The following is a 13,668-nucleotide window of genomic DNA, read 5'->3' as shown; positions in this document are numbered from 1 at the left end:
GCCCCGCCACAGCCGCGCGGCGCTGCCTGACGGGACGTGGCGCCGGCGCCGCCCCCGCCTCCAGCAAAACCCTGGGCCGCTCCCGCCGCCTCGCCTCGGTGCACGGGCCGGGCGGGGCGGAGCTGCCCCGGCTCCTCAGCTGTGCCTGGTGGCACACCGTCTCTCCCTGTCCCGGCGGGGTGAGGCTCCGCTCCCACCAGGTCTCCGGCCCTGCGGGGCTGCCCCGCCGCCGTGTGGGGTGGGGGTCGTGCCTCAGCGGAGAGGGGCTTCGAAATGGCGGTCGCCATTTGCCTCGCAGTCCGCTGGCGCTCGGAGCCGGGCAGGGGCCGTCACCTCTCTGAGGGAGTCGGTGCCGGCAGGGCTCGTCGCTGGCGCCGGGGACTTGTCTTTTCCCCGAGACCCAGAGAAGTGTGCTCTCAGCCCCGGGGATTGCGGCGGGGAGGGGAGGGACGGCGACCTCTGCCCCGCTGACAGGCCGCGGCGCCCGGTGCGCTGAGGTTGGGGGTCGTGGGCTGCCTGGGGCCGGCTTGTGCAGCTGAGGCTGTGCGGGTACCCAGCCTCTGCAGGTGGCCACCAGCTGTACCTGTTTTTCCAAAATCTATAGGTAAGCAATACTCAAACAGAAAAAAGTCTCCATGATTAAATGAGTAAAAATGGCAGAAGATACTACAAGGCAAGAAGTAAGTAGGCGTGACACAGGATTCAGGCACATCGGGACAAAGCCGTGAATAACTGAAGAAAAGTCTCTGTAAGTTCCCTGAATACCACAATAGACCTGGCTCTAGTATATAGTACTTTAAGTGACCTACTAGTAACTAGTGAACCATAATACACATTGCCAATACTATAATATTTGATAAATTCCTTTAAGCAAATATATGTGTCCTTTTCTCCCTCCCTGGTACATACAGGTATGAAATTATTAACAAAAGAAAGGAAGAGGTATCATCACCCATAGACAATACTGCGCAGAAATCAAGAAGAGACTAGTTTGAAACGTCTTTCTAGTTATTTCTCTGAAGCAGTGCATTTAGTTCCGTGTAAATGCAAAATATTTTTTAATTTTCATATTTAAAAGTTAGGTTTTTTCACTTCTTTCTCCCCTTTAAATCTCCACTCTGGAATTCCGATTTCACTGCACTATGAGAACCAAGGATCAGTGGGTTTTTTTGAGGTATTTTGAAATTATTAAGTGGGAAACTATGTTCTTGTACAGAAATTTATGTTAGTATGGAGATATATAATAATACTGATTCAGTGTCAGCAAATCAGATGTAGTTACTGAGGATTTTCTGGTAAAAGCAGTGAATTGGTTATATCTTAACCTACTGTGGAGGCTTGTGGAACGTGTTCTGAAAATACGTGGAATCCCTTTCTTAGATGCTTTTTGTACCCCCAAATTGAAGTCCAGCTCAGTTCTTAATGTGCAATTTCAAACTGTAATGCATGCATTTTTCAGATATTATATTCTTTAATCCTCTAGCGTTTATCTGAGTTGCTGTAAATTACTGACATTGTAGCACATAAAGTAAAAATAGAAGAGTTCACCCGAGTTTTATTTCAAAAATAAAAATGTGTCTTGAACCAAGCAGAGCTATTTTTCTCCTGGGCTGATTTTCATATGGTAGTCTGGCTGGAAGGCAAGGTCGATACAGAACTCTAAAAGCTGTTTCAGACCCTTTTAAAATGGAAGGTCAGTTTAAGTGCAAATGGATTGTTTGGGAAACAGGGAAAATATGAACTTCTGCACTGGTACTTGCTGCTCCATGGTGTTCCATGGCTAGGAAGCTCTAGAACAGTATCTGCAGCAATACATTTGTGCAGGTTGGAGAGTGAGGGCCACTGTGTGGTTCCTTCCTCAGAATGTTGTGCTGCCCTGTTGATGTATGTGCAGAGTGATTTATCCAGTACTATCTAAAATCCTTGATTAGAAGAAATATTGTACCTGTATTATCGACTTTCTGACTGCAGGGAAGAGAGATTTAGTGAGCAGCGCAGTGGCTGTTTGGTTGCTTTAAGAGCTGCCAGGACCAGTTTTGCAGTGTTTTTGCCAAATGCATTCAGAATAAAAAGTTCATTGGACAAAGACAATGATTCTTGCTGTCCTAATGCCTGGAGAGGCTCATTAACAAGGGGCTCCTGAGCATGGGCTTGTCCGAGGAAGAGAAACATTTTGTGTCGCAAAAAAAGAGAAGTTACTGTCTTTACCAGCCTTCTGCCACTGAGGAATTGGAGGAGAAGGTAATAATGAACAAAGTGCTGATGCACTGCACAGTGCTGTGAGGGTAATCAAAGAACATTCATGTTTAGGGAGGGGTTTTGAAGTACTGAAAATTATGGTATTGATTTGCTTTTGTTCTGCTTAAAAAAAATGGTTGGTGGGTTTTTTGGGTGGTGGGTTTTTTGGTTTTTTTTTCTCCCCTAGCCCTAGTTTTAAGCTGTCATCTGAACACACTTAGTGTGATACGTTGTGTGTCTGCAGTTTCATGCATTAGTTCTTACAAATTTGCCTTCCCTAGAGGTGAGTTCTAGTGATCTAACCCAAGGAAATATAAGGGAGGAGAAAGTAAGGTGAGAGGATAGCCTATGGATCAGCAACAGAAAAGGAGAAGGGGAAAAAAAGCCTCATACAAACCCTGAGCATAACTGGCCAGGTGAGCACTATACTTTTTACCAATCTATTCTACAACTGAACTTCAGTAATGTAGAGCCAGAGAAGAGAAAGGCACCTTTGGCTTGGTTGTTTCAGGGAAGTTGAAAATGCTCTGCACCTGCAGGAACAATCACCACGTCAGTCAGTAGGAATTCTTCTTTTGTTCTTGTTACTGTTTAATTTGTTTTCACGAGATTGAACGGAGCTGTACTGCAGTAGAATAAGCAAGCTGTGGTATTTCCGGCCATCATCCAGGACACAAGTTCAGAGTGGGCATTTTTAGTAGAGACTCCTGCGTTACAGACTAAAATATGGACCCACGTTCCTCATAGTGCTAACAGGAGGAATCAAATATGTGGACTCATTTGCTGTGATGGATTATCACTGTGCTGTTTGATAAAACCATGTAGCTCCTAAAATGGGGAGGGGAGATAGGAAGAAGGTAAGGGAGCTGTAGCAGGAGAACCTAAAGGACAGAAGAGTGCACAATGAAGGTGGTGGTCACCCAAGGAGTTACAGTGTGCAGCTGAGGAAAGCACCTGTTCTGCTCTTTGTGGAAAGTGGGGGGACTGCTCTGGAGGTAGAAATGGAGAAGGAGCAACTATCTAAAGCATGAAATTGGTCTCCTGCTACTTCTGTCCTAGCTTGTCCTGCCTTTTCATGCATCTTTCACATCTTAGCACAGCTCTTGTTTAGGGAGTTGGACAAGTGATATAAATAGTGGGGAAAGGGTGGTTTGTCTGGAGTGATGAGATGTGAGTGATTTGTGTGGTACTTCAGCAAAAGGAAACCCCACAATGAACCTGATGCAGCATTAACAAAGCACGGCCTTGGGATTGATGTGCCACACCAGAAACCTGAAAAATAACTTGATAAACTGCCGTTGTTTAATTGTGCAAAATTTCTGCAAGGAATTTTCCCCACTCTGGGGAAGAGAAGTTCTTTGAATAATGCATTGTGTAAGGCCATACATGCTCTCCTTGTGTGAAAGCTGGATGGCTGTGGCTAGAATGCCACTACTCTGGGATAAATGTCTGACAGTGTAAGGCTGAGCTTTCCCATCTGAATGCTGCACAGCAGGCAAGAAGCTCTGCTGAACACAGCTGAGAATTGGCCTGTGGTAATGGCACGTGATGAGGGGGGAGGAAGTATGAGATTTTTCATTCTTTGCTGCTGCTTTGTAAGGAACAAGGCATGTCAGTAGCCTCTTGCTGGCTGGTCCTCTTTTTCTCCGCCCCTCATCCAGTTGTTCCTTCCTCAGGCGCTGACTGTACCCTGCTGTGTAGAGAGGGAGTACTGATATTTTATGTGGAAAAAGGAGACATTTGCAGAACTACACATTTGAAAACACTGGACTGAGTTAATTTTACAATGTTTCTTATGAAATAGAAGAAAATTCAGGAAAATGAATGTGTCTCCTGATGTAGCATGATATGAATTAATAAAAAGAGTAGCTTTTAGTAGTAGAGCACATATGAGATACAAATATCTCAGAATAAGGGAAGAGTTAAAGCTAATACATGTCCTTTTGCATCTTTCATTGTTCCTCTGCCCTTGTACCCACTACTTTCTTGGTCAGAATATGAAGAGAAAGTATAAGACTAGGGCAAATGGGTCTTTGTTTGCCTGCCTATCCTGATGGCAGGATTATGGTTGATGACAATTAAAGTAGATGGAGTCAATTTTCTTTTCTTTCTTCCTGTGCTAATGGTAGCATGTTGAATGTGGAGAGGTGCATTTGGTACACTGGTGAATATGTTCAGCCCACCTGAGATAATGGCATAATTACTGCTATGACTGTATTCAGGCAGCTGTTTGTCTAACATTCTGCATGGACACTATACTTTTTGGCTTTGCGTGGGCCTTTCTCACCTTACACACAGTTTCCATGATTCACAAGAAAATCCCATCTCCTTCAGTCTCCTGGTCATACCACTACTGCAGCAGAAACAACAGGGAATCATTTACCCCTCCAATTCACAGAGCAATGCTTGCACTAAGCCCCAGAGATTTCTGTGGCAAGCAGCCTGAAACACTTGAAAGGGATGTAGTTTCCAAGGCATCAGTGTTCATGGCTGAAAGCTTCAACAATGTATTAAGCTGGGCATTTTGGTGAAAAAAAGATCTGCTTGTATTTAATCTGCGTTGAATTACTATTCCCACATTGTGTGCAATGACTGAAAATTATTTATTCAATAGCAAGGTCGACTCTGTGAAGCAGATAGCACCTCTGTTAATAAATATATACTTTCTGCTTTGTATTTAGGTGGCTTTTATTCATAGAAGACAGGAGCTAATTGTCCATCTTCCTTTGTGTCTCAATGCAAGAGCCAGCCACTTGACTTTTGGCTTCCTGAGATTCAAACCTAGAGGAGTTCAGGGCGGGGTATAAGAAAGAAAGGTGAATTCCAAGTGGGGGGAGGTACTTCAGTGGAGTAAGCAAGTTAAGGCCCTCAGTCCCAGTTTCACAGGGACACCATGCAGACAAAGAGAGTTTCCGATATGACCTTTTCCTTTGTGATGCCCCCCTCTGGGCTCCACATGCTGGTCCTACTTTGTTATTGTTCTGAATGTCAGTTTCAATGTCCAACTTCCATGTGGATATTCACATTTGAATACTTAAGATGAGTCCTGTGTCTCCCACCCCTAGAATTAAGAACCTAGGATTTAGATGGAGCAGTGTGAAGTGTCTGAATAGATAATGTCGTTTTCTGAATGCTGTCCTAGTCATTGGTGTCTGCTGCGTGGCATTGCAAGTAATAATAGTAATTCTGCAGAACAGAATACAGAGCAACTAGAAAATTCTCTCTTGAGAAATTGATGTCAATTTTTCCTTTCATCCTGGCGAGGTTTCCTGTGTTGATTGGTACTTTCTAATTGCTATCAGCAGTATCAAAAGATGCAAAGTTATGCAAAAGAAGTTCCAGCCTTTGCCCAGAAATCCATAGATTTCATTCCTGCTGTGCTGTGCCATATTCAAAGTTAATTGGATGACCCAATTTTAAACCTGAAATACTGTATGAATTTAGAGACTGTATCAGTGCGATTGTAAGTTGCTTGAAGAGCACATCTGTGGTCTTGGGTACAAAATTTTGCCTGGAGGCAAAATACAGTGTTGGAAGCACCTTAGCAGTTAATGACTGAAAAGAGAGGTGGCCAGTAGAATAGGAATGTATACAACAACCATATGATAGAACCAGATATTTCCATTTTGGTCAAATTCTACTTTGTAAGAGACTGGTATGGAGGCTGTTTAAGGGACTGTGTTCATCATTCCCTTGCATTGCAATAAAGCATCATCCTACTTCTTTCTATATGCCGTTTAGCGTTTGAAATAGATCAATTGAGCAAGAGTTCAGGAAACTTTTAAGTTCCCTTTACAAACTAAATCAGGCTGTAAGTTTTAAATTTCTGTTTCATTCATCATGTGCTTTTGAGACCTCCTCATGTTCTTGTTAATAATTCAGCCTTTACCTATTCTAGGTTTATTGCTCAGAGAGACAGTACCTTTTGCTGAGTCCAGCATATGGCCAACAGGAACTATGTCAGGTAAGGAATGCAACCTTTAATTTTTCACCTTATTCTCTTTTGTTGTTAATCAGCTTTAGAATAGAACTGTAGTGCATGCAGCTGGGTTCATGTATGTCAACAACTGTTAGCTCTGGTAGCCTGTTACTTTGAAACAGTTGGAGAAGTGCCAAAGATCTCAAGTGTCTCGAAGGCTGTCAAGCTTTTGCTTTTTATGTTTGTTGTTGCAGCAGCTGAGAACACAGCAAGTCTTGAAGCAAACTGGATTAGGTAAGAAAGAATTTTTAAACATCATCTTCTATGGCACCCTGGAGAAAAAAACCCAAATGTATTGTATTTTTCTGACTTCCTTCCCATAAAATAGATAAGTCCTTGTCTCATTCTGCTAACATGTCATAATTATCTTACTGATGGTCAGCTAGTAGCTGCTCTGCTTGCAGCTGTATTTCTTAACCTTTTCTTTTTTTCTTTCTCGAGTAATGAAATTAAAGCTATCAAGCTAGGCAAAACAGCTGACTCCTGATTTCATCATAATACCAAGAACATTGTGAAAGAAAGTTACTCACTGAGAACATGTAATTAAAAATGATGGTTACCAGCTGTTGTTGCTTCTCAACGTGGCCTTCATACATTTGTAGCAGCACAGCTGTATTTGACTCAGGTTGCACTAAGAGTGTTAATTCCATTCACAAACATTCCCTAAGGGTAGAACTGCCCTTGGAATTGTGGGCTTGTTCAACCACTTCTCTTTCTACTGCTGTTCAGAAACTACTTGCTAGAGAGGCTTTTGAACTGAGTGGTGCATGGCATGATGAAATACAGATCTCTGTGACTGGTAAAATTCTTAGTTATATTTATTAGGGAGCTCTTCAGCCTCATCTCTGAAAGAAAATACAGTGCTTAGTTTCTACAGGCCTTGTCTATTAGCTTCCTTCAAAAGATTGATTGTTATAAATTGTACCTAAAAAGCTGCTAGTCTTGAGTTACAAGTTTGTAGTTTTGATGGTTTTGATGATGGGCAGTGCATACGGTATTGGAAGAGGAATAAGCTTTTACAGCCTTGATACTATAAGAAAGACTGGATTGTGAAGAGTGCAGCCTGTACTGCTTTCATTTTAAGTCATGTCTGAAGAATTGACTCATGGAATACTTTCTCCTGCTTGGGTTCTTTGCCAAAAAAATTAAATGGTAGCTCGCTCTCTCATCAGGATTTATGGCCCCATCAGTGTCAACCTATTGTGGAATGAAACCCAGGGATTTCATTATCAAAAATTTTAAAAAGAAAAATCAATTCACTGAGAATATTAATGCTGTAGGTAACACAGTTTCCAACTAAGGATTTACATATCTAAGTGTTAGCTCTTTAAAAAAAAAAATTCTCACATGAGGTTCTTATGTATATGTATAGTAACAAGAGTAGCTTTTTCTAAGTCATTGTGGTAATGGAGCTAATGACAAGACAGTTGGCACTGTCGTGCTAAGGTGATCTTCACTCTTGCAAGACAAAATATAGTTAGATTAGCACATTCTTGCAGAGATCCGCAGTTATCCATGCGTATAAAAGATTTGACTCCTGTTAGCCAGCAGATGCTTGTGTCCTTGACAAAGCTGTTTTTGCAAGATAGATATATCTATAGAATGCACAGTGATCTGTACTATATGCCGCAGTTTCCTCTCCAGAATGCTTTGTGACTTGCAAATATATAAACCTTTTCGGGACTAGGTGGAGGGTCTTGGAGTGATACAATGATACCTGCCCCGGTAAGGCTGCCCTAAGGCCCAAGTGTATCAGATTGCCATAGTAAACCCTCTACTCTGTCCTTGACACAGTTCCAGCTCTACCATGGAGGCTGTACTGAACTTGTAGGTATGCAGTTATGCCTTATCTTTGCTGCCTTCCCAGCCTTTCCCCTTTCTTACATTTGGACCCAGGTGTGCAAGTCTCAAATAGAACTTGCTAACTGCAGTCCTGCATCTCCTTGTTCCAGGTGTATGGCTTTCAGGAGAGAGAAGTTTTTTGCAGAACAGTTTTGGAGGACTGTCACTGATAAGCAACATACTGTAAATGCTTTGGTAAAGGCTTTATAATATCCTGCAGTGGGGGAGGTATCCTGCAGAGGAGGAGGGCACTTGTTTTACCATGGGCTGCTTGAGGCCAGCTGTAAGGCTGACACTAAATACAGATTTGAGAATCATATGGAAATGGTGTGTTGTATGCAAAAATAGATTGGGCTTTTATTCAGGTATAAGAAGGTAGAGGCATCTCTGGCTTTTTTTTGTGGATAATGAAGAAGATAGGAATATTTAGGGAAAAGTTTCTTCCTGGCATTGAAATCTGAAACAACAGAAAGTGCTGCTTAAAACTGTTTGAAAGAGTGCTGTCTCTGCTCTTTTTAATTTCCTGGGTAGGCATAGAACTAGAAGAGTGATGCTGATCCCGAGGGGGATCTTGTCTTTATATTTGACTACTACTTGGAAAAAGAAAAATCCCATTCATTGTTTCATAAATATTTCCCTGCACAGGCAGAATTTTACTAAACTCTGCCAGGTGGAGAGTTTCCTGATTCAGTGTTCTCTGCTACTTCTATCTTCAGCTTAGGCATTGAGCAGATGTCAGGAAAAGAGAGAAATGGTTTATGACAGTACAGCTATAAGAATAATTTCTTCTACTTTTCTTTGGTGACCAATACTGTTGCCAGTTCTTGTCTCTTCCATGGTCTCCCTACTTCTACTCTTGTCTGTTACGTAGCCTAACATGAACTGAAGGGTAGAAGGGAACTGTAGTTAATTTGGGCCTGAAAGACAGGAGGGGCTAGAGGTTTCAGAAACACTTCTTTCTTCAGGATCTCTCCTTTTTTTTTTTTTTTTTTTTTCCTCCTGAGTAAATGTATCCAGAATTATCTAATTGGCAGTAAATTTTAAGACAAAGTAAGAATTACTATAAACACAGAAAAAATGGAAATGGAGGAATAGCTTGGTGTGGTGCAATGATTTCCAGAGAAAGCATTGCCCCATAGGGTTAAGAGGGCCTGGGTGTCAGTCCACTGAACACACCAAGACTCTGGCTGGTAGAAAGTGGCTTGCTTTCAAATGCTCAGCAGCTTACCCCAGATTTTGTGGGATCTGTCATCTTATCAAGGCATTTGTTCTAAAAAACATATTTTAACAGTTGTTCTCCAGTATAGTTGCCCTTTTATTTAGAAAAAGAAGAAAATATTGGAAAGTTCCCTGTGCCCGTTATTGCGTACTTTTTAATACATTAACTTTGAGATGAGCCAGCAAAACCTGGAGGTATAGGGACAGCAGAAGCTGTTCTCCTTCAGGTTCCTATCTGTAAATATGTCAGCTAGGCAGTCTAGATACCACCTATGTAACCAATATCCAGTTACTTCACCTCTGCCATGGGACAATCCTGTCATGTTTGTAGCATGTCCAAACAATCTGTCATTGAGCTATTTGTTACATGGTTGCATTTGCTCTAAAGAATTGGTATAAAACCTGTTCTCAAAGGAAAAGAAAAAAATTAAAAGCCCCATTTCTGGTATTGAAAGTATGTAATATTGTTGTTGCTACCAGTTTTCCTGGATGTATGGGGAATAAACTCTGACTAAGTGCGTTAAGCAGAAGGAGTAGTAAAAAGTGTAGAGTAGGATGGCAGTTTTCATGTCTCCTTGTACATTTTTCACGCTGTATTTTAAACTTACTGGAGGGCTGAATGATAGATGTGATTAATTCCATCTCACTTGTAAGAAGAGGGCATGTTTGGTGCACATCTTGTTGTATTCACTTGTTCTCTCATCGTTCTGTCAATAGTTACATGGATGATCTTTATATTTTGTGTGTAGTCTGTGAAGTGGATATAAAGACCTGTCAGACTACCTTTTCTAATACATTTTCTTCTGAGGAAAAAACCCTAATATAAATGTCACCTGCAGTATGAGCAACTGTAGCAGATGGAGCATTGAATTAATGCCTCTGAGAGGCAAGCCAGGAAAGATTATGAGATGAGATAAATATGGTACATGATTCAAAAAATTTCCTGTGATTAAAAATGAGTTCAAGAAAGAAGATCAGATCTTCAAAAAGTTGCAGAATATTTAGAAGTCACCTATCTTTTGACTTTTTGGAAAAGTGTTAAAAAATCATTTGCAATTATGTTTATAGGGAAAATCCCCCATTAATTTAATTAAAAGGATATTTTTCAGCAGTGGGTCTTACATTCTTTTGTAACAAGTATTTTGAATATGCTGAAAGGAAGGGAGTTTGCTTATAAAATGTATCTGGTATAATGCCTCATGTTTTGTGGCAAGATCACTATCTCAGTGAAAAACAACTGTAAAACTAAACTGATTGCTGTATTGAAAATTGTATATATTGTCATCAAATATAGAGGAAGGACTGTTTTTAGTCAAAAAAGTGACTTGAGTTTAACAATTGATAATAAATAGGAAGGTGACGTTGATGCAGCTCCCTTGCTGGTGTTCCTTTCGTAGGTCCAGGGAATGGAAGCAATTTATATGCTGGCAGAAGGTTTGGAGGGTCTGCAGATATCAGCTAATAATAAACTAAAGGTGTATGTCAGTGACTCGTGTAAGTAGGCTTAAGTTGCTTCTCACTAGTGGTAGTTTGGCCTCTTACCAGTTTCAGGAGTGAAGGACTGTCATGACTAACTGTAATAATGTATATGTTGTAATACAGAGAAACTAGCTGGTTTAATAGCTGGATAAAAGGTGGTGGCATTGTGATGGCATAAGGTTGCTTGGCTAAGAGCTTCACAGAGTTCAGCAGCACTGCTGAGAAAACATGCTTGGTTTCACACTCCCTCATAGCAGTGAACTGGCTGCTGTGAAATGAACACCTTCTTTTGACCAATCTGTGAAAAGGCATTTGGAGCAGAAAATTCATCCACTCTCTGAGCTGGAAGGTGAGCATTCTTTGTGACAGGCTGAAAGACTGGGGATGCAACATGTACAAGGAACAGCTAAGAATGCAATTTAGAGTACTTGTTAAATCAGATAACGTCCTTTCAGCTGTAAACAGTTGTGAAGAGTCCACACCCTGCTCCCCACTTCATAAATTAGGGTGATCTTTCCACATGTAAAAGTTTGTGTGTCCAGGGGCACATCTTCTGCAAACTGATTTGCTCCACGAGAATCAAAGTGGGAAAAATGGCATTTTAGCTTTCAGAACTACACTGTGGACAAGGAGGCTGTGATGATGCTGGTTCCTCAAGGTATGGTTCCTGGTACAGCTATCTTAAGCTTTCCTCATATTTGCTTCCACATGCTGCAGTCATTCTTCCTGATTCCTGGCAAGGAGTTCCTGAAGTGGGAAGTCATGGAGTGGCTGTAGCTGCCAAATACTAGTAGGTTCCAGTTTTCAGAGAATTCTCTAGAGATAGTTGATCTGAGTGTCTCTCTTGATTGGCAGTATAAGCTTGCTCTAACATCTGATGAACACGTACTTACTGCTGATAACACATGCATGTACAAACTCAGGTGTTGCACGAACTTGGGTATTGCAGCAGAGTTTCTGTTGATTTGCATTTTACCATGAGCTGACTGAAAGCGAATAAAGGGAATATTAACCCCTTGGGAAGGAAGGACTACAAACAGCTCCTCAGGGAGCAATGACAGAAGCTCTGATAACAAGCACATGAGGCAGGAAACTGGTAGTATAATCTTAAACCAAAGTGAAACTGGAAACCCCTTGGGATCGAGAGCTAGCAATCAGCACTGCACAGTAAAGCAACACAAGGGCCGCAAATGAGGTGTTTGAAAGTCAGGAAGCTGGCAGTAGAGCAGGACCTGCTGAAGCAGCTGGAGAGGGACCCAGCAATCAGCACCAGAGTGCTGCAAGGGCTCAAATGATTTTTTTACTTGGTGGGGCTCTGAAGGAGGTGTTTGCCTTAATTACTGTAGTCCCTCGGAGGCACAGAGGGAAAGGATTCGCTGCACACAAGTGTTTCTAGATCTGTAAAAAGTCATGCTACGCTTTTCTTCTGAAGCAGATTTATTGCTGTCTTCCCCGCCATCTCCCGTGATAGCAAGCTCTTACAGAAATATACCATTCCTGGGGCTTTCACCTTTCTTTTTCTTCTCACCATCCAGTTGGTTACTGTCTCCATGCTCGTGATCTTTCATGAGAGGGACCATGCTCATTGGTGTGTTGTCCTGTGTCTGCCCTCCCCCCCCACCATTACCCACGTTCTTACTGTACATTTAAAGTGGGTTGGAGAGCAAGTTTTGTCTTTTCTTCTAAGTACTCAGCTTTTTTGTCATGCTTTCCTGTGTGTTCTGAATGCAGGCAGTTACAGATACATACTCTGCTTGTCCTAATCCAAATAATTAAGTAAGAGTCAGAAAATTAATGGAAAAACTACATACAGTTGTGCTTCTGTCTGTATCAGTAAAAAGTGCATGGGGTGATGCCACAGAGTTACACCAATATCTTCGTAAAAAGAAGTTGCAAGAATTGCTGCTGCTGGGACTATTTCTTGTAAGGAATGTCATGAACATTGTGCTACCTCTATGAGAAATTTATTGTAGTCTTTTTTTAATAGTTGTAAGATGACCTATGTTGTAGCTTTATGTCTGTATTTAATCTGACTTTTCTGAGTCTTAACAATGGTACATCTGGAGAGATGCAGAAAAGATAGTAGTAGTGTGAAGTTTTAAGGATGAAAACTTCTGTGAACTTTGGACGGTGAAAATATATAAACCTTATTTGTTTACCTGAAATATGGAGTCATCTGTCTAAGTAAATTTTAAGTATCTCCTGTACTGTGTTGTACAGGAAAGGGAGCTTATTAGGAGTTTTTCAGGAGGCATCTTACTCTAACATTCAAAATTAAATGAAGGAAATATCTTTGCCAGTTCTTTACTGAATAAAAGTGAAAAGGCTATATATTCCTTCTTACTAATGTCTTGATGACAAATGGGTATGAATATTTCATCAGCCAGAAGAATACTTTGTTACCATTCAAATTTAATCTTATGCTTTCATGAACTCCAGGACTTACAAATTAGAATCATTTTATAATCTGTGGCAAAGACTGATTTTGTTAAATAATATATACTAAATTGCCAGACTTTTGCAAGAGTTGTTTATTTAATAGAAGGAAGAAAATAATTAAATTCGAAAATAGGTTTTAGGAGAGCGGATTTTTTAAAAGCAGGTCCTGAAATAGGGTTCTGCTTTACAGTGTGAGCTTTTGTGTAATTAAGTATCGGTTGCCTTAATAATTACTCAGGTAATTAAGAACAGTATGTCCTTATGGCCTTAAATACTTGCTTATTCTGTGTAAAGGAAGAAAAGAAAAAGAAAAAAGAAGACAAAAGCCTTGCCCTACAGACAAAGGAGAGTTTGTTTACCTTAAAATATTTGCCTTACAAGTTCCACACCGTGCTCCTTTTGATTTCAGTGAACATTCTCTGTGTAAACAGTATCTAACGTAAGATACGGACATTAAAGTTTAGGCTAACTAT

The 13,668-nt window shown here is 41.1% G+C and overlaps 1 protein-coding gene across 1 annotated transcript in view; it reads left to right on the top strand.

Moving 5' to 3' along the window:
- The first annotated feature begins 2,145 nt into the window (after window positions 1–2,145).
- The window catches only part of MYO3B (myosin IIIB), a 146,472-nt gene continuing 134,949 nt past the window's right edge, over window positions 2,146–13,668 (top strand). The window contains exon 1 of the mRNA XM_010569422.1: window positions 2,146–2,241. Coding sequence (XP_010567724.1) covers window positions 2,146–2,241 — 96 coding nt within the window. The remainder of the gene's footprint in view (window positions 2,242–13,668) is intronic.

The sequence above is a fragment of the Haliaeetus leucocephalus genome, unplaced genomic scaffold (assembly GCF_000737465.1).
Source record: "Haliaeetus leucocephalus isolate CR32 unplaced genomic scaffold, Haliaeetus_leucocephalus-4.0 Scaffold1, whole genome shotgun sequence".
Taxonomy (NCBI): domain Eukaryota; kingdom Metazoa; phylum Chordata; class Aves; order Accipitriformes; family Accipitridae; genus Haliaeetus; species Haliaeetus leucocephalus.
This window is presented reverse-complemented; position numbering and strand designations above follow the sequence as displayed.